The 19,636-nt window shown below is 34.8% G+C and overlaps 1 protein-coding gene across 3 annotated transcripts in view; it reads left to right on the top strand.

Annotated features, from left to right (window-relative positions):
- Window positions 1–19,636, top strand: part of TFEC (transcription factor EC) — a gene marked incomplete at its 5' end in the record, with an annotated part of 119,447 nt that overhangs the window by 92,616 nt on the left and 7,195 nt on the right. For all 3 annotated transcript variants that reach the window (XM_081958445.1, XM_081958446.1, XM_081958447.1), the window contains 4 exons: window positions 3,183–3,434; window positions 5,318–5,413; window positions 16,798–16,912; window positions 17,910–17,960. In XM_081958445.1, the coding sequence (XP_081814571.1) occupies window positions 3,183–3,434; window positions 5,318–5,413; window positions 16,798–16,912; window positions 17,910–17,960 (514 nt within the window). The remainder of the gene's footprint in view (window positions 1–3,182; window positions 3,435–5,317; window positions 5,414–16,797; window positions 16,913–17,909; window positions 17,961–19,636) is intronic.

Below are 19,636 nucleotides of genomic sequence, written 5' to 3'. Positions count from 1 at the left end.
CTGCTTAGCCTTTTTCTTAATCAGTGGAGATTTTGCCAACTGCTGTGAAGGCAATAACTATTTCAATGTGGAAAGTTTGAAAACTCAAGGAACCTTTAACTTTACCATGTAGAGCAGCAGATAGACGATCTTAGTATTTGCTATATGTCTCCTAAAGGTGGACAATCTTTTCTCTTGCCTTTGAAAATAAGAAACAAAGAAGCAAAGCCCTAAGTGCCTTCCCCTCTGCTTTCACAATGCCAAAAGCATCAGAGCAGCTCTTGTATCTTGATGAAATGAAAGAAGGGTTGTCTTATTATTAACTAGCTGATAACCTGGTACTGCCCGGATATTTATTTATCCCAATTCTGTATTTTCTCTCAATTTTCCCCACGGGTGAACCAAGTCTTGAGCAAGCAATATAAAGCCGTCATCTCATAGTGACGTCAAGGGCCTCAAGAGCTTTCTTGTGAGCCATGGTACTTTTATCCCATACGATTAATTTACATGTCTTGACCATCTGCACCAAACTACTTGCCTTGCTTTTGTTGCAGGTAGGATTTTCCTGCCTGGCGATGTCAAGTGGTAACATAGTGCTCCTCAAGAATACGAGGAACACATTTGTCCTCAAGAATAATCAAAGACTTGTTGAAAATATCCAAATGTAATTTCTCATGTTGGATTTTCCCCCGTACCAGAGGGAGCCCCTTTGTGGAGTACTATGAAGCCATTACCATGGCAACTCCACTGTGCTGTACAGTAGAAGCCATTTTACAGCAGTACCGTAGAAGCCATTTGAAGGCACAACAGGCTGTATCTTAACAGAACACACACACCGAGGAGTATTAGGGTTGTCTTACCCAGACAGTATTTTTTTCCAGAGAGTAAGTAATCTATGTACCAAGTTTGGTTGAAATTGCTTGAGGCGTTCCAGAGTTATGCTGGAACATACACACACAGATACACACACACACACACATTTTTATATCTAGAGATAACCAAGGGATTGGACCAAAGGTGGTTTTTCAAGAGGCAACTGGACTTTCTGATCTTTCTTGACATTTCACTTTCATCCAAGATACTGAAAAAGCTTCTTGGATGAGAAGCGAAATGTCAAGAAAAATTAGAAAGCCCAGTTGCTTCCTGAAAAAGCACCTTTGTGACAACCATGATTTGGATGACTGAGAATCTCCATAGACAAGGGACTGGACCTTTCCTAACAATGTATGTTCAAATCCCAAGATGACCAAAGAAATGAAACATTTCCTCCACAAAAGGGTGAAACCAATTCTTCATGTATGAAAATTCTCATGATGCAGATGCTTTTAGTTTTCAAGTTAAACTCTGATATGATGTTCTCTGAAGGTCATATTTATAAGAATATTAAGGGAATCAAATGTGGTTTAAGGTGGCCATTTCATCAGTGTAACATTCTATGTGGTTTGATACTGTATGCTTACTACTTACTATTAGTTCTGAAAAGTCAGTTGCCCTTCAGATAGATCACTTAAATTTCTTTGATATAAATGAAATGCTATGCAGAGATAAAAATGAATTTAGGAAGGCTGAATAGAATGATATATTTGGATACTCTTGAAACATAATTGTTAATGTTAAATTGAAAATAAATTTAATATTTATCAGCATTTTATTTCACAATACAAATAGGTTACAGTTATATTAATGAATAAAAATCTATAAAGATGCATAGATCTATTTCCAAGTAAACATCTAGATATAATCCAGAAGATTATTTCAGACCAGACTGAATAATAAGCACTGGAAAATAATTGTCTGATTTCAGATGCTGAATATTACTTGTTTTCTCTTGGGAAATATTTTTAACTCAAAGATTGAATGCACATATAAAAATTAGTTTAAAACAGCCATGGTTTGTTTATGTGACTATATAAAATATACAATGAACATTCCAATTGTAATTGTGAATCAGTTACAGCTTCACTGGCTGCATGATTCAGTCAAATTGAAGTGCTGAAGCACCACTAAAATAAAGTTGAAATATTTTTGGCTGAATTTTACATACATACATACATACATACATACATACATACATACATACATACATACATACATACATACCTATAATGGGTTAGAACTTGAAAAAAAAGTAAAAGCAAGATGAAATAACCATAGGATATCTGGGGAAGCAATCGGTATGTAAAGGATTAGTATAAGAATGTGAGTTTGTGATCCTCTTAAATTTGCTTGAAAAATCATTACAAAATCATTGCAAAACTAGAATTAGAACTGCATACTGCATTTAGTGTTAGAAGTAAATTAAAATATAATACACAAAAGCTTCAGTATTATTTAAAACTTAAGAAACATTGGAAGAAAATTAGAAGAAATTTCTCATTAGTCATACTAAAGTATTTCAAGAAAGCCAGAGGCTGAATGTAACAGTACATATTTGTATAGCCTATATCCTTGAAGTAGATAAATAGTAGGAATGTGGAGAGGCTCTAAAATGGGTATTTGAAGTTGTGGCTGTCAATCTGCACAATCAAAGGATAGACTGTAAATTAGCCATTTAGGACATGACTACTAACTTTATAATGCCTCTTTGGTTGCGCAACATTTTGTCAGTCTCAAAGCAAAGCACTGAGAACACTCTATTGGTCAAGTCATACTTTCATCATCTAATATACGTACTTTCCTGGATAATCTCTGTGATAAACCTGAAAATGCCTCATTTGACAGATTGCTCTTGCTATCAGGTGAGCTAATTTTTAAAAAGATGCTTAATGATTAATTACTTTGTTAATGCAATGCCCATTTTTTAGAATGTTTGCTATTGGGATATAACTGTGTAGATAGATTTCATTTCAGGCAAGGTTTTAAAACAGGGTTGCATGCTAATTATATATCAAATAATGCCTATATATCTTTTCTAAATATTTATTCCCACCAATAGTGGTATGAATAGTGACTGAAAACTGGAAAATTTAGTAAGGAAAAATGGTTTGAAATACCAGCATTTTTAATTGGCTCGTGAATGTAGTATAGATAATTCTGATGCAAGCAATAGCAATAATAATCTACTTGTATTAACATTCAAAGGATATAGATTTCAAGTGGAAATATAACTTGTCACACTCCTATCAAACTTCTGTATCAGAAATTTGTATATCAGGCTTTCAAAGGAAATGTAACATTTCAGGATTTTTTCCTGTTCTTTTCAGGTTCAAGCCCATCTGGAAAATCCAATGAGGTATCACATTCAGCAAATTCCACAGCATCAAGTGAAACCATTCCTGACACTGGATACCAATTTATCTAACCACTCTCTATCACTGCCTCATTCCCAATCTGTATCTTCTTCAGGATCTACACCTAAAATAAAGAGTGATCATTTGCCACCTACTACTAATATCAGCATTCCTGAAAGTCCAGTAACCAAGATACTAACTCTTGGAGGAGAACATGAAAATGGGGTATGATTTATAGTTGTGAGATTAGTTCAGAGAAGACTACAGAGAAGATTTGACAAAGAAAACAATTCTCCAGTTTGTTCAGCTCTTGCTGTTTAAATGAGATAGGGTTAAGGAAGGATGACTTCAGACATTAGTTTTATTGATTGCACCATAATCAAGCTTGCATATGAAAAAATCATAACTTCATTGTGTATCCAACTTCCTTTGGACATCAACAAGCAATGCATCATCATTAAATCTTTGATTATCATATCATCACTACTTAATGATTTGTATATGAAGTGCTAAAAAATAATTGTCATTTTTTTCAAGCTTTCTAACCATAGCTGAACAACCTATGTGAAAGGGGAAAAATGTTAGGGCTGATGTTTGTTATTGGAGGTTGAAAAGTAAGGTAGGGGAATAAAAACCCAACATCCCTTATTTGATCCCATATTTTTATTTGAGACTTCCTTTCCATTTCAAAGAAAAATAGTCTTTCTTTCATGTAAATATGCTATAGGTATTTCTTGTTTCAGCAAATAAGGATTGTTGAACTATTGCATTCTATAGAGCAATTAATCAGTGGAACAACTTGCCTCGGAAGTTTTTCAGAAGATGTTGAATAACCATTTGTCTGAAGTGGTGTAGGGGCTTCTGCCTAGGCAGGGGGTTGGACTAGAAGACCTCCAAGGTACCTTCCAACTCTGCTATTCTATTCTATTCTATTCTATTCTATTCTATTCTATTCTTCTCTACTCTACTCTACTCTACTCTACTCTACTCTACTCTATTATTTATAAACATATTATTTAACAATATAACAGCTCCTATTCTGCAAATGTAGACCATAGGCCTGTCCAGATCTTTAAAGAGGTAGGTTGGTTTGGACAGAGACTGAAATGAATCATTTCTTGGAAATGGTTGTATAAAGCAGTAGGTTCCTTCACTTCTAGGAGTAAAACAATAATATGTGTTCTTCCTCATTTTCAAGCTCCATGCCTTTTACTATGGAACAATTTTTGACCAATTTGAAGCTAATTCAATTGTTGGGATTCTGATGCCTTAGCTTTATGGCCAAAATACTGATATTCCAGGGACAGAAAGTTGTTCTCAAATGCTTTAAGTTCATCCAGTTATTTTTAAAATGTTTAGAACCGTTATTTCTGCCATCTAGTCTACCTACTCTTATTTACTATTTCTCTTATCACTGTAAATTAGTCACATAAATGATTCTAGCTAATAAGAGGTCAATAAATAGTTAATAAGGCATTATTATCATAAGCAGCAGTATAGTTTTGGCTATGTGATGTGTATCTCATTGAGAGAGGAGGAAATACATTTTGGATTAGTCATGTGAATGATTCTAGTTAATTAGAGATAATAAGGAAATAGGGTAAAATCAGTAAATAACTGAAATCAGTTTGATTGGCTGAAGACAAATCATATTTCAGAGAGAGAGCAGACTTGGACTTCATTGTCTATTTCCTCAAATGGGTATTCTGATTCTCCCCCCTCCACCCCCCCAACCAACAAATAACCATTTGGGTAAGTGGTAGATTTTTCTTTTTCTCTGTTCTTTCTTCAAAGAACTCAGAAAGTATTACATATTGCTTCCAGGTGAACTTTAACCCACATAATATTTAGGAACCATTCCAGTGAATTATAAAAGGATCATTACATTGTGCTCTTTCAGACCATTCTGAGGAGATACAGTAGGTTTACCAAATATTAGTTTTTAATTTGGTTTTGCTCTTAAGTTATTATTTTTGAGATTGCAGTCCTCTACTTCATTCAGTGTATGTATCATTGATCTTCGTCTGTCATAAACCTGTATAAGATTGTACTGTAAGTTTCTCTATTAACTATTCATTTTCACTCATTAGCAATTCTTGTTATATTAGATGGAAGACGTTATTGATGATATAATCAACATGGAATCAAATTTTAATGATGAAGGGATAAGTCCTATTGAAACACCACTGCTCATGCCAAGAGTGGTAAGTAATTGGCATACTTTTTCATAAGAACAATTGAGAATGTGGGTCAGAAAATTGTAGTTTGGAATTATAATCAAGTAAAATGTGTTATTTGCACTCTTGTCAAACTATCCTTTGCAATTACAAATTGTAAATGTGTGCCATAGAAAGCTGCATTGTTCAAAGTTGTAAACCTATATTATAATCAGTGAAGTTGTGGATTCATCTTTTGGATAGAATACCTTTAATATTTTTATTTTCTTCACCAGTTAGTAGTCACTTTTTTCAGAAAAAGTTCATGCAGAACAACATGTATGATTCAAATTCCTTAGCATTTGTTTTATTTTTATTTTCAAGGATAGCATTTATTAAGACAATTTTCTATGAAAATATAAATTATTGCGAAGAAAATATATGCCCTACTATTTTAGTATTGATTGATTTTAATTATTTAAGTATTCTGTAGGTATGAAAAAAAATATGAACAAGAATTGTATATAGTATATATTTACAAACTTAGCGATTGTTGTTGAAACTTACTGTTGTCAAATATAACAATATTGAAGTACAGTTTCCTATATATAAATCGCAATTAAGTATAACACTTCATTAAAAATTCTTTCTATCCAACTTTTCAACATCTATGAACAATTATTAAAAATAAAGATTGTATCTTCTCCTCTCACCAGAAATTAAAGTCTAGCTGCTTTAAACTCCTACCCTCAAATATTCATTTAGATCTTTATGGCACTTGAAATAATGATGTTGATATGAACAATTTCTAGCAATAATTACCATGATAATACTGGTGCATAATACCAGCATTAAAGTTAGTACATATTTTAAGGGAAATGAGTTGACTAAATAACACCTCTATCACTAATTTTAGATGACTGGAAAAGGTTGCACAAGACATCAAGGCAAATGACTTTGTCAAGCACATTTTACATTAGATCAGGCATAAATTCAAAAGAGGAATCAAAGGTTATTTGGTATATCACCTTCAGCAATTGTCAGTATGTCATGAGTACTAGCTTGACCAAAAACAAAAAACAACAAGAAAAACAAGATCAAATTATTTAAAGTATCCATGCTGGTTATTATTTTAAAATAACCATTTACTTAGTTAAGCATAATGAATGCTGTATAGTATGATTCAATAGGGCTGAGTAATGAAAATGGAAGAGTTGGTTTTGGTATACCATTAAGTGTGTCCCTTTGATGAAAAGCTTTAAGGTAAACTTCCCCAGAGAGGAAATTGAATATGAGATGGGTGGCAAATAAATTTCCTAAATAAATAAATATGAAAAATATAAATTCATCATTTATATAAGCTGTTTCCCCCAAACGTGCTGCAATTAACTATTTCTAGCAAATAAGAAGAAAAGTTGTACCTTTTAGTGTTGTTCCCACTGGTTTTAGTGAATTGGTAAATGTTCTGAACTTTCAAGTTGATCTGATAATTGCTAAATGCACTAATACTGAGAAAGAAACAGTGCATCCATATGCTGTGCATAGTTGATCATTATCAGCAATGGAAAGCAAAGCTTTCCCCTCAGTTCAGTTTCTGCTGAAATATAGCTGGGTAGAATGTGGAAAGACATTGTATATTGAATGTGTGCCATCTACAGCATGCATGGAATCCATTTCGACAAGAATATTGTGCATTATTTCCTTCTGTCTTACCAAAGCTTTCTGTCTTATTTGGTATAACATTCATAAGCACAGTGAGACATATGCCGATGAGCATTTCAAGAAATTCCCCCTAATCTGCAACATGCAAAATGACTTCATTTTTCTTTTATTTCAATCGGAGGTGGTTTCAAGTAGAACTATCTTTTGATACCATCTTTCCGGTTAAGTAAGATATAATTGTGTAATTTTATGGTGAGGATGTGATTTCATAGAGTTGTTATATTTCAATGTGGTCTGTTTCCTCTTGCTGACATCTAGTGTATTCCTAGATCGATCTGTATAATAATATTTGTTCAGAAGTAACTAGGCTTTTGAAACAATTCAGCTGCCATGGTGTTTTGTTCTGCCTAATTTGTACATAAAATAGTTATGCAACATTTTTGTTTGAGATAAAACTTGTCATAAATTGGAATTTAGTTGGTAAATGCTTGCTTGCTATGTATGGAACCAACTACTAGGTCACCTCATTTATTTTAAATCAATACAATTTATTTCAGCATAGAATGCCTGCCTGTCCAACCTGACATTCACTGTGCTTCCCCTTTGCCCCCATGCAAACATTTTGGAGTGATCTTTGTCTGTGTTTCTTCATCATGGCATCTTAGCATCTTATAGACATTCAACTTTTTACTTTGCATTTATTGCTGATAAAAACATGATACATTTCTTGTTGCTTATTTCTACACACATTATTAAAATATGTATCTCAGTATCATAGGAGTTGGCATGACATCATTAGCAATCTTGGTCGTTGTTGGCAGTATCCATTTTTCCTTATTAACATTTAATACATTTAATTTAGTATTGTACCCAAAATATATCCTCTTATTTCACAAATTGGGTAAGTTATAAAGTTTCTAACTTGAAGGCTGGGTGCAATAAAAGGGAGTAAGCTTCAATCAATGTGATATTCTGCAGGTTGAATATGTCTGGAAGATGCATTTTATGGCCCCATTTTAGTATAATGTGAAAGTGGTGTCTGCAAATCACCTATCACATGAATAAATTTATACCTAGCATCCAAATGATCATTATACAAATTGTATAGCAATCACAATCACATATATCACCTATAGAAAAACCCACTGTTAATGCATAGAATTTCTTTTGAAAAGGATTGATATCAACCCAACTAGGTAGACCATCCAGAAAATCAACTCCACAGAAAGACTAAAAACTAAAACTTTGTTGGGATTGGCTATAACAACAGATTCTTGCAATCCTGATTGTTCTTTACATCATTTTATTTTATACCTTTTTATTTTCTATATATTTGTCCTTTGGACAGCCCCTAGATATTTCTTCTGTGGAAGCATTAAAACCTTAATATATGTTTAAAAAAGAATGGACAGAGGAGGAAACATTTGAACATTAAATCTTTTGGGCATTATTGTTATTATTTTATTTAGCGTATGGCAAATACATGGACTTATAGTAGTTCAAATGTTAATGTCCAGTCCACCCAGCCATTCAAGGACAGGATTGTCTATGTAGAAAAAATCAGACATTGGGCTGGTGTAAGCTCTTGATGGACATTATGTGGTAGATATTTTGTCAAGGAGCACCACAGTCACACTGAGGGGTAAAGACAAGACCCTACTTAAACAATAAGTCTTGGCAGACACCATGTTGGGTACAAATCCTATTCAGAGTTGACCAATGCTGGTGAGGAAGATCAAAATCTGTCACCTTTTGTGTAGGATCATCTGTGTAACTGCCTGTATCTGGGCATACAGCAGCCCGTTTGGCTTTCCATTTTGTATTGATGTCAAAGTTGTTAGACAGCTGTTGAGTGAGTGCCAGAGAGGGCTTCCTGGATTTAAGCCTGCCAATTGATAGATGAGGAGGATCAGTGTGCAGAGGAAGAGGTGGGTTTTTCATAATTTTATTGTACTCCTTTACTAAGGCTTCCTGCCTTTGTAGGGCTAGTGGTGCTATGTGGTTCAAGATGGGGAGCCAGCAAGTTGGAATAGATTTTGAACATTAATGTCACACTGCTAATTTATTATCATGCCATTTTAGGAGGGTTTTGCTTTGCTTTGTTTTGCTACTCTGAAATTATCATGTCCTTTAAAAATTAATCTCTGTGAACAATTATTTGAAACATGAGTTTTAATGTGGATTGAATGCTGCATTTTTTTAGAATGAGAGAAGTCCCACATTGACAAGAGGCAGTCTTCTCATTGCAGTAAATATTTAGATCATTGTAGTATAGTAGTTAAGATGTTAGTGGCATTGCCTGTGAGGTGAGGTCAAAAAAGCCAAGAGGACAGCCACAACAGTCTTGGGTTAATCACTCTCAAGTTTCTTTATATTCTGCTATAGAATTGTTCTCAATAAATAACCACAAGCTGCTAGTTGAGAAGATACCTTAAAGTCTGGATTAAGGAAAGATCTTAGTTTACACTATGAGAGGCATGCATAAGCGCACCATCGTGCCTCTCATCTCTGTCCTACTGTCCCCATTTATTCATACCCATTTCATTCATACTCATGTTTATTCTTATACCTATTATCTTGTAAATGATTGACAAATCAAAATAAATAAACTAGGAGAAAGCCCTGTCCAGTGGTGGGATTCAAATAATTTAACAACCAGTTCTCTGACCTAATGACCAGCTGGGTAGGTGAGGCTCAGTGCTCATGTGACTGGGTGGGTGTGGCCAAGTCAACATTACTCAGGTCAAGATGCACTTCACCCTAGCTGTTATAATGTAATAAGGGTTAACCAGAGAGGCAGTTTCTGTAAGTAGGGCAATAAAGATTAGAAACAACACCAGAATGTTTCCTTCCTGCCTTCCTTACAGGATTAGCCCTGTAAAGTGGAAAAAACAAAATAAGATTTCTTCCTACAACCAGTTCTCTCAAGTGCTTAGAAAGTTAACAACTGGTTCTCCCAAAAAGGTGCAAACTGGCTGAATCCCACCACTGGTCCTATCCCAAAATAGATATATTCGACTGGAAATGAGCTAAAAACTCATGTGATCAGAAATCTAGCACTGAAATGGATATTGTGGCATTGAGTGTTCTAATCTGAATCCTATTTGAAGAAAAGGATCACAGCATAATTACATATCAGTTGTTGACCTATTCCTTGAAAGGTTTTCTAGTTAATACTGCTGCTATGTTTCCATTATCTAGCTTGAACACTATTCTCCTTGGTTGTTCTGCTTTTCCAATATTGTCTGCCTCATCCATCTGCTTACTATATAATCAAACTCAGCATTTTTGCTTGCCTGGTACAAAGACAAGTGTTACCTTGAAGATAAAAGGTCTTGTAGATGGGCAGTTAAATCACAGAGAATTGAATATAAACAATTAAAGTTACTTCAAGGTCATTTCTGTGGTTTGTAGCTAATAAGATTCTCAGCCTGTTTATGAACAGACTTAATATAGGCTGGGCCAAATAGAATACACAAAGCTATGCTGTTTCCTCTCCAATTTAGAAGGAGAAATATATTTTAATAGTTTTGTTTCATTGCATTAGAAGGAAGTGGATCGGTTTGCATTAAAAGGTCCAAAAACAATGCATATTCGATCATTCATCTGCAAAGACATGAACATGTTGGTTTGTTAAATTGAATAAATCTAAAGATAAAATGAAAAAAAATGAAATAAACATTGAACAAATTCTATTTTAGTTAATTAAAATGAATGACAAAATGCATTTTACTATCATATGCATTGTTAATGAAAATACCACTAAATTAAGTATTTTGTCACCACCTATGCCCCATACTTTCTAATTAATTATAGGCTAAAATGGGTTCTGAGTGCTGCTCTGTTGAGACAACTGTAACCAATAACTAGTTACATTAGAAGCAGTTAAAATAACAGGTTAACAAATTAAAGCTGTAAACAAGTTTAAATTTTGAATTAACTGAATGTAGAGAGGATTTTCAGTGAATGCTGGACAGATATCAATTGTGATTTTAAGATGGTCCAGACAGGATTGATTTCACAAATAAGTACAAAGTAGTTCTTAATGTAGTACATCTGGTTATTTATAACTGTCTGTATGAATTTCTGATGTGAATGTGATGTATCTGTAGATTCAATGTCTGACAGCTGTTTCAGGTATGTTGCCTTAAGATGATAGAAGTATAAAGGTAAGCATGGAAAATAGTGGCTGCTACAGCAAACCAAGTGGGTAGAGATTGCGAAAGCAGATTACAAATAGGTTCATAGAAAGAATAAACATATTAGGCTGTAGATAAGTATGACTACCTAATGAACAAAACATTAAGGGAAGACATGACAGCAACCGTCCAATATAGGAAGGTGTCACAGGGGAAAAGGTGTGTCTTTAGCTCTATGATATCCTAGAATAGCACAACAGAAGGAAGCTTTACAGAGACAAATTCAAATCCAATAAGTAATTTTCTAATTGCTAGAGCTATTAAGCAGTAGAACAGCATGTCTCCTGGAATGTGGCCCATCTCTAGAGGTTTTCAAACAACATTTGGACAGCCTGTTAATAGATCAAACCATTTGTAGTAAAATGCCTTCTGAGCTAGGTAAACTAGCAATATCCAATATAGGGAAACGCAACAGTTTTAATAGAATCAAAGTGATAGTCAAAAAGCTGGCCCAAATGTCATGATAGGAAGTTACTTATTCCAAAAACAAGCCATGTATTTTTCTGGAAAATGCATGCTAGAAAGAAGTGGGGGGCGGGGTTAAACTCCCAATATACATCACCCTAGACTGGACAGATATAGCTAAATGAGTTATGTGTGCAAAGATCAAAGTCTGATCCCGAGTGTCCAAACTGGGCAGTCAAGATCAGACAGATTCTTCAATGACCATCCTTTTTCATGACAGAAAAAAGGAAAGAACTATTTACACTCTTTATCTTTTATCAATTTTGTTATTCAAGGTATAGTGAAAGCCACCAATTTACATGGTTTGATCCCATAAGAATATATATAGCTACTAATCATAATAGCTATGAATTAATAGCTTAAAGGTAGCTGACTGGCAGCTGCAGGGGAAAAGATGCTCCAGTAGATCAATCTTTGGCTTTATCCAGCAGAGTTCTTATATCTTAAATAGGATAAATATACACATGCAGAAGAATAAAGTCACTGGGGCTATTTCATAAAATTATTGAAAGATTGGCCACTGTTTTTGCATCTTATATACTTCACTAAAAGCCTTATAAAATTATGCTAAGGGACCCAAAAGTGTCACACTGAATTTTTTTGAGAATCAGTTTGGTCCAGTGGTCACCAGGTGACCATGAATTTTAGTTCTTCCTTTTAGTATGAAACACAGCTGGGCAACTTTAGGCCCATCTCACTTCACAGGGTTGTTGTTGTGAGGAAAATAGGAGGAGGATATATTTGCCACTTTGTTGAGTTATTTATAAAAATAATAAAAGCAGGACAATTTTTTAAAAGTGATGATAATGAGAAGAATGACAAAAAATCATCAGCTCCTAACCCCGATGTATATATTTAAAAAAACCTCCAAATTTCAATCAAATAAAACACAAACCAATGTTCTATTTTATTATTTCAATTAGCTACTACCATATCTGAAATTTAATTTGGTTAGTGCAGGGGTGTCCAAACTTGGGAACTTTAAGACTTGTGGACTTCAACTCCCAGAATTCCCAGAACTGGGACATTTAAAAAAATAAATTAAAAGACATGATTTTGGCTGAAAAATTGAAAGATTTGGTTTATTGTCCATGTCAATTTTTTCAGATTCCTTCACATACAAAAAAATTTGTTCAGTCTTTCTTCAACAATAACTCTAAAGCAGGGTTGTCCAAACTTGGGAACTTTAACACTAGTGGACTTCAACTCCCAGAATTCCCCAGCCATCATGGCTGGCTGGGGAATTCTGGGGGTTGAACTCCACAAGTCTTAAAGTTCCCAAGTTTGGACACCCCTGGGTTAGTGAGTTTTTCAGGTTTCTGCAGTTGCATTGTCTAAAGATATCTGGTTAACCATTTGCTGTGTTAAACAACATCGAAGTAAAACGTTCCTGGATTGAAGGCCTGCATCATGTATTATTCCAGCTGCAGCATGTCAGACTGCAAAAGAAGGCTTTAGCAGATGCTGTTTTCCAACCATTCAGCGCTCAGCATGGTATTTACTTTCAGTGAAATGATAATCCAGGCACTCTTGTGTTCGGGTGACATTCAAGAGAGAAGAGCTGGTGTGCAAAAGATCATTGACTTGAGGGGTGCTGATGATGGCGCACTGGGAGATTTTTCTGTACATGCAAGAAAAACACCTTTATTCAGTGCCAGAGCATCCGCTCTCCTAGAGCTGATTGACTGGTCTGAAGATGTTTATGAGCCACCTTTGACGTGCGAACTGACTACAGCGGAAATAAAGAAGTTCACTGATGAACAAATGCAAGTACCACAGTGGCCTTGTCATGTCCAATCAATAGAGAGATGTGTGAAACAGGTCACAGAGGCAGCAAGCAGAATGTATAGATATGAGAAACGTGAGGGTTATATCAGAGGCCAAGAAGCAAGTTGGTGGATGAAGAATAAGTCAAAACAAGACTTGATGAAATTCACTTAATTTTTATCACTCAGATAATTGCTTTCTTATGTTAGATTATGATTGCATGGATTATTTTTTGCTTAGCTAGATAAGATTCATGCAGAAAAAAACTTTATTTTTTGTAGCACAAGGTGGATTACAACTTTTGAGAGGTATATGATCAGATTATGGATTTACAATACCAAGCTAAATGTGCAATTGCAAAAATAACAACAGATTTGAATTATTGGTGTAAAAACGCATATGTTTAGAACCCCTCACTGAAAAAAATTGCAAAGACTAATTTTCATCCCATTAAATGACAAGCCTACTCAGACTCACAAATGTATGGTAAACATTTAGTGAAACTCTATTAACAAATTAACCTTCCAGTGATAATGTTAACTTTATAATCAGCACTGCCTTCTTAATGGTTACTGTATCCTTTTCTCCTTTCACATAATTTCACATTTGCTTTTTATTCTTTTGTAATTATCCTGATTCCTTCATCATCCCAACATTATACATATTATTGATAATTGAGGGCAATACTTACTGTAGCTGATGGAATATATGCTAGTCCATTACATCTAATTCCATCAAAATATCCAAGATTCTCCACATTTTTTATATTTACACTGAAGTTCAAAAGCACAGTACATTGGAACTGAGCAAGTGTTTACCTAGACTAGGGTATTGTCAGCCATCTCAGGAAAACCAGGCATGAAACAAGACTAGATGACCTAATTCTGCTTTATTATAAAGCTACTTTAACAGAAACTAACACTGATCATATGTGAAAGTTTTGAATGAAAACAGGTGATTTTTATTATTAAAAAAAATCTGCTAAAAAATCACAGCAGAAAACTGCTGTGAAAACTGAAAATTGATGAATCAAGATATATAATGGACAAGATTTGTTGAATAAATTGTATACAAAACTGCATGTTTCAAATTCAGGATAGAAAATGCATACATGCATAGAGGAAGAATCTGGTAGTCATCCAATAAAACTGATTGGAGCAAAGGTTGGGGCAAAGAAAAGACCTTCCTTCATACATACATATGTGAAGTCTGCTGCTAAAAATAGGCATCCATGAAAGAGTCACAGTGCAACAGTGTTTTTATCATTTTAATAAAAAGATCAGTTCTTGCAAATATATCTGAAAAAAGTGCAATGTTAATTGGTTTTTATGTTTACATTTACTGTGGATGTAGTGTTAAATACTCCAGTTTTCTGATATTATGGATTATGATGCAGTTTAGACATTTGTTTATTTTGATTTGTTTCATCTGTTTTCTGATATCTCATTGTACTGTTTTGGTTTGGTTTGGTGTTTTTTGATGCCTTTGAATGTCTTGACTCCTGGTGACGGACTGGACAAGTCCCTTGGCAAGCAGTTCGCCATTGCTTACTTCTTAAAGGGTGGCCCAAGATCACCCAACTGGCCTTGTGCCTAAGACAGGGCTAAAATTCAGTCTCCTGATTTCCACCCTGGTGCCTTAACTATTATCTCTCTCTCATCACTCCTTACTTGCTTTCTGTAAGAGTTCCATGTAGCCATAGAACAAATAGGACAAAACAATCAGTTGTTGTGCACTGGTCTTGAAAAGAATAAAAAACACACTCTTGGGGCTATACATTGGCATCCTTCAGTCTCAAAAACTATAGGGCTGTATGCAAAGTGGGAGTGTCCTCTCCAGAGCACGAGGCCTGGGTAGATTAATATGGAGGATAGACTGTTACCCAAGCAGCAGATTCCCCCTCTCCACATCCCTGAAATAGTCCAATGGAATGGCAGAGCCGATATGATTGGTTCCAGCTGCATCGCAGGAGTTACCAGAACGTAATTGTACACAGTCATGAACTGCTTCCGGGACTCTGGTTCCGGATTTTGCCTCGAGGTTGACTCCTGAAGCCTTTTCCAGTAGTGGATATAGCCACAAGGGAGTGGAGGTTTGAAGTCAGAGTTTACCTTCTCCTAGAAGATGGTTCTGCCGTTTTATCTGCCGTTGGGGCATAGAGCCCTCTTCCACCTTCAAAACCATTGACCGTCTTCTCTTGTAACCCTGGAAAGGGGCCCTTATGAGGTGCTACCAGCCGGGCCAGTTGGACCAAGTTTTTTTAAGGAGGTGTTACTCCTCCATCACTCACCCTTTGTCTTGGCTTCTGACAGGCAGAGCCTGGCTTCCCAAACATTGGGCCCAGGATGACAGGTTTTTGGGGCTATAGAATCTTAATAAAACTGAAACTTTTTGTAGGGCACTAGGTAAGAGCATACGAAGGTCGATTGTATGCCCACTGCGTAGCCAGCCAATATCTAGCAAGTTAAAATCCTGGAAACCCCCTTTCCAAATCATGTAGTATCTATCTATGGGGGGGGGGGGATTGCAAGCACAGAAAAAGTAATATGTATGAATCAACTGTTCATATTGCATGAGGTTCTATCAATCAAGGGCATTACAAATTTGAAAGTTATTTTAAAAATTCCAACAAAACACAAGCTTCATTTTATGTTTGGAAGAATTTTATATTAAAGATCAGAAATGAATAATCAAATACCAGATTATAAAATGTATGTCTGCATAGCAGATAGAGAATTAATTACCTAATGTCTCCTAATGCCCTTGCAAGACAATTGCCCATAACATGATCTCATATGCTCTATCCAGGTCTATTTTAAGATGCTTTGCATAGCTGCATCTTTTTTGTATGCTGTACAAAGCACAAACAATTTAGGAATTGAGTTCAGGGAGATAGTTAAAAATTCACTTGGGTCTCAGGTAAGATCAGCAAGGTTATTTTCCTTTCAACTTAACTCATATTTGAAGTGTAGTAACAGTAATCCTGTTATTGGAAAATATGCTATGGCATTAATTCAAAATTAGACATCAGGGGCCATAACCAGGCATCATTCTGCATATAAAACTCAAATCAATCTCCTTCTAGTTTCTGCATATGGAACAATGACAATTTTGACCCTTAACATTTTATTTTATTTTATAGATGATAAGAGCAAAATATGTTTTTTAGATGAGCATTTGCAGTCCCATTGAGATTAAGACATGAATACACATCTGAAATGGAATTTTGTTCTTAAGTACCTATATATGCTTTTCCTATGACAAAATCATGAATTTATTTTTATTCTCCCATATCTAATTTTATGTCTTTTTCTTTCACTCTCCCTGTGTTCTTCAAAGCTTTCAAATAGCATTCTGGATATGTACAACAGTGACCAAGGAATGACGGCTGCCAATATGGGTCTTACCAATACTTCCTGTACTTCTAATTTGCCAGTTAAAATTGAAATCACAGGTAATAGCTTTGAGATTTTTGGCAGACTAAAAAGCTTGTTTAAACAAAGGCTGAAGCATCTATCTGTTTGTAGAACAAACGTAACCAGACAGATTGAAAATATAGTAGAAGTGATTTAAATACACATTGGAGACCTTCATGGTGTATTGTTTCTATTCTCTGATTCTTTATTAACTGGTTTTAGACCATCCATGCAATTGTTTTTACTCTTGGTAATGGATTATGAAATGTGGAGAACAGGTAAAGAACACTGTTAGCCATTTAGCATTCTATTTCTAGATGACCAGTAGCCTCCCTGAATCAAAATCTTCTGGTTCAAAACATTTTTCTCTCTTTGTTCTGAAGTGAATATCCCTAACAATAAAAGTCATGGTAGTCCTTGCTGATCCTTATAACTAGACACATGTAGCTAATGGCTGTAATTACGGTAGGATACATAATTGATCTGCACACATTTTGACTTCTGGCCCATGATATAAATAAATTATCATTCATTACATTTGTTCCAGGTCATCATAAGTGACTCTCTTAAAGGTTCACAATACAGCCATTCACCACATTAATGAATTAACATCTTTCAGACTTTCATTCAATTAATCTAAAGAATGTTAACAACCATGCAGTTTATCAGTGCAACTTAAAGGAACAAAGAGATGATTTTCTTCCTCTTTCTCCAACATACAAATCTGATTATGCCTGGCAAGATAATAATAGGAAGTCCAATTCACTTTAAAGTATTATAAAGTTTTCTATCACCACAATGTAAAGTACAACAAATTGGATACTGCTTCCTTAGAATTTTAAAAATTAAAAATGCATGGTATTTTTTTAAAATATCAGCACATACTGTAAACAACAACTAAGGAAGTAGCAAGTAGCAAAAAGAATTAGGAAGTCTGAGATGGTAAACTTTTCTTAAAACCTTGTTTGTAAAAAGTTTACTGTTCACATAGAATAATCTATAAACTGTTTAGTTAAACTTTGCTTTCTATCACAGATACGCACAAAATCACAAAAGAGAGAATAAAAAAGGACAACCATAATCTCAGTGAGTACATTTAACACTTTCCAAATATTTATTATTGTTAGTAGACTGTGGAAATAACTCTTTGCTTTAGAGCAGGGGTGTCCAAACTTGGGAACTTTAAGACTTGTGGACTTCAACTCCCAGAATTCCCCAGCCAGCTGGCTGGGGAATTCTGGGAGTTGAAGTCCACAAGTCTTAAAGTTCCCAAGTTTGGACACCCCTGCTTTAGAGTTATTGTTGAAGAAAGACTGAACAAACTTTTTTGTATGTGAAGGAATCTGAAAAAATTGACATGGACAATAAACCAAATCTTTCAATTTTTCAGCTAAAATCATGTCTTTAATTTCTTTTTTTAATGTCCCAGTTGTAAGCCGTTGCCAGATTTTATCTTCATCTATTTTCCCCTTGATCTTTTATAGAAATTGACCATGTAATGCTATTTCATGCCAGTATTCTGTTCTTGCTTTTATTATATTATTTTGTTTCCTGCACATTCAATAAGTTTCAATTTTAAACTTGAATCAGTGCCTGTTCTTCCTGTCTCTTATGCAATTGTTTTCTTGTTTGACAATTTGTTTGATTGAAGTAAACTTTTCCTCCATTTCTATGGGGAGGACACCATCTATTAATATTTCTATGGAAATGTAATGTATAGTGAATCATCATTTACTTAATTGGTTTTACTCTAAATCGGCCAGTTCAGGGTGTGTCCAAATCATATAATTCCAGCAGTGTATTATATCATAGGTATGGTCCAGGTATGGGTACATTTTAGGGTGTTTCCATCACTCTTTTTATACCTAGCTCTTTTCTCTTTTCTCATTTTTTGTACTGTTGCTTAATAATCACATTTTAAACTTGTCCATATCTGATGTTATTCAACTATAATGGCTCTTGCTGGTTTGCCCATTTAGCAATTAGGAATAGTATTTAGACTTATATACAGCTTCATTGTGCTCTACAGCACTCTCTAGGCAGTTTACTGAGTCAGCATATTGCTGACAATCTGGGTCTCATTTTACTGACCTTGGAAAGATGTGAGTCTGAGTCAACCTTGAATTGATCAGAATCAAACTTCTTGCAGTGGGCAGAGTTAGCTGGCAATACTGCATTCTAACCACTGTGTTACCATGGCTCCTTTGGCATTTCAGTTTTCAAATATTGTTTTTTATTTTACCCCAAATTATTAAATATTAATAATACCACATTATTGGCCCTCAGTGCTTTGGGTTAATCTAGATATGTTGCCTATTGCTGTGTGCATAGAAGAAAATCCTGAAATGACCAGAAATTGATTTTTAGGAGAAAGAACTAGAATGCTCAATTTGCAGAGATTGTCTGTGTGGCCCATATCATCTTATAAATTGTAATAACTTGTGCCATAAGGTTAGATATCTAGGAAAATTGTATTTTCTTACCCAGTTTAAACTAACTAATGAAACCAACATCCCACTTCACTTAATACCCTTGTATTGAATTATGCAAGAATTGGTGAGGTTAACTTAATTGGAGTGTATTTTATTCCCATTGTTTCTGTGCAATTTATATGCCTCATGCTTCATGGGCATTGTAAAGTGAAAGTGCACATTCCAAATAAATTATGTCTGTGTGTCAAATAATTTGAACAATATTCTAGTTAACTTGATATTTTTACGTCTGAATAATCATTTTGGTGACAATGACCACTAACTGTGCCG

This window comes from Natrix helvetica (assembly GCF_964273705.1).
Source record: "Natrix helvetica genome assembly, chromosome: 6".
Lineage (NCBI taxonomy): Eukaryota > Metazoa > Chordata > Lepidosauria > Squamata > Natricidae > Natrix > Natrix helvetica.
The sequence above is the reverse complement of the archived record's forward strand: the minus strand, read 5'-3'. Positions and strand labels throughout refer to the sequence as shown.